This window comes from Acanthisitta chloris, unplaced genomic scaffold, assembly GCF_000695815.1.
Source record: "Acanthisitta chloris isolate BGI_N310 unplaced genomic scaffold, ASM69581v1 scaffold14657, whole genome shotgun sequence".
NCBI classification, from domain to species: domain Eukaryota; kingdom Metazoa; phylum Chordata; class Aves; order Passeriformes; family Acanthisittidae; genus Acanthisitta; species Acanthisitta chloris.
Genome location: NW_008681043.1, coordinates 34,886 through 36,255, shown reverse-complemented (window position 1 = coordinate 36,255; position 1,370 = coordinate 34,886). Strand labels below are relative to the sequence as shown.

Below are 1,370 nucleotides of genomic sequence, written 5' to 3'. Positions count from 1 at the left end.
ATAAAAAGAGAGAGAGAGAGAAAGGGCAGAGGGGGGAGGGAGCATCTATCCCTCAACAGCCCATGTTTTAAGCAGAGCCAAGGACTGACAAGCTCTGCCAGCCAGAGCACTCACCAGGTTGACAAAGTCCTGGTAGCAGATCCTGCCCTCGGAGTTGCTGTCTGCCAGGGCTAGCAGGACTTCCAGCTTGTGTGGGTCCAGCTCGGAGCCGTGTCTCTGGAGCAGGGAGCGGAACTTCTCCGTGCTGATGTAGCCAGTGTTGTCAGGATCAAACTGGGATAGGAGTGAAAAGCACCAGCATTAACCATTCCATGTCACACCTAACTCTGCTCTGCTGTGCATTCATCACCCTCTGCAGACACACAGGGACCTGGGGGCTGCTCTAGGCTTTGGTGACATCCTGCCCTGCCATCCCCCAGGGACTGCAAAGCTCCCTCTGCAGAGAGGGGTGAGCCCAGGCATCATCCACAATGCCATCCCATCTCCACCCAAACTCCAGCCAGGTCAGCTCCCTTCACCCTCCTTCCCTCTGCATCATCATTTCTCATCTATTTTTTATATCCCTCTCTATCTGGACTGTCAGGCAAACCAGAGATGCAGTTTATGAGATAAAACATACTGAAAACAGTTTTACTCCTCTATTTCCTAATACAATTGCACCACAGGAATATGCCATCCCTTCTCAAGCCCTTTCTGTGCCCAGTGTTTCTCACAGTCACCTCTGCAGATGCCTCCAAAATGCTAAGAGCTTTCACCACTGAAGAGCTATTTTAAGATAGACTGGAAAGAAAGTCTTTGGACAGGGAGCAAAGCAGGTGAACGTTATGTCAAATTAAAACTGACAAGGCAGCCAAATGCCACTTTAAGAACACAAACCAGAGTCAGTAGAAGGAAAGTCCCAGGTGAGATCTGGAGTGAATCACTCTCTGACCCAAAACATCACTGTTTTCCCTCAAACTACGTGGTTAATCTCCTAAAGATGCCACTGAGCAAAGAGAGACCCCTTTACAAGTCTGTCCAAACTCAGGACTGTTCCTGGTGCTGTGCTCCCCAGGGCACTCTGGAGGGGCTGCACAGCCCCAGCCCCCAGAGCCTGTGCTGGCACCAGGCCGAGCACTTTCTTTTGTGCTTGCAGAAGTAGAGTCTGCAAGCTGCCAGGCCTAGCCCTGGTGCAGTCTGATCTCCACCAGCTCTCTGTTGCTGGGAGATTTGCCTTTGATTTCCCAAACTTGGCTGTGAGGACCATGGTGCTCGCTGGCCTCCTTTTGTAGATAATGATATCAAGCTTGTTGGCTGGATTGAATGGCTGTCAGGGGGCAGGGTGGTCAGGAGGGAGCCTTTTCATGGAAACATTGGGGACATAATAGGGC

At 51.2% G+C, this 1,370-nt stretch overlaps 1 protein-coding gene across 1 annotated transcript in view; it reads right to left on the bottom strand.

Annotated features, from left to right (window-relative positions):
- The window catches only part of LOC103805315 (rhomboid-related protein 3), a gene marked incomplete at its 5' end in the record, with an annotated part of 16,488 nt that extends 16,215 nt beyond the window's left edge, over positions 1-273 (bottom strand). The window contains one exon of the mRNA XM_009077957.1: positions 115-273. Coding sequence (XP_009076205.1) covers positions 115-273 — 159 coding nt within the window. The remainder of the gene's footprint in view (positions 1-114) is intronic.
- Positions 274-1,370: the final 1,097 nt, after the last annotated feature.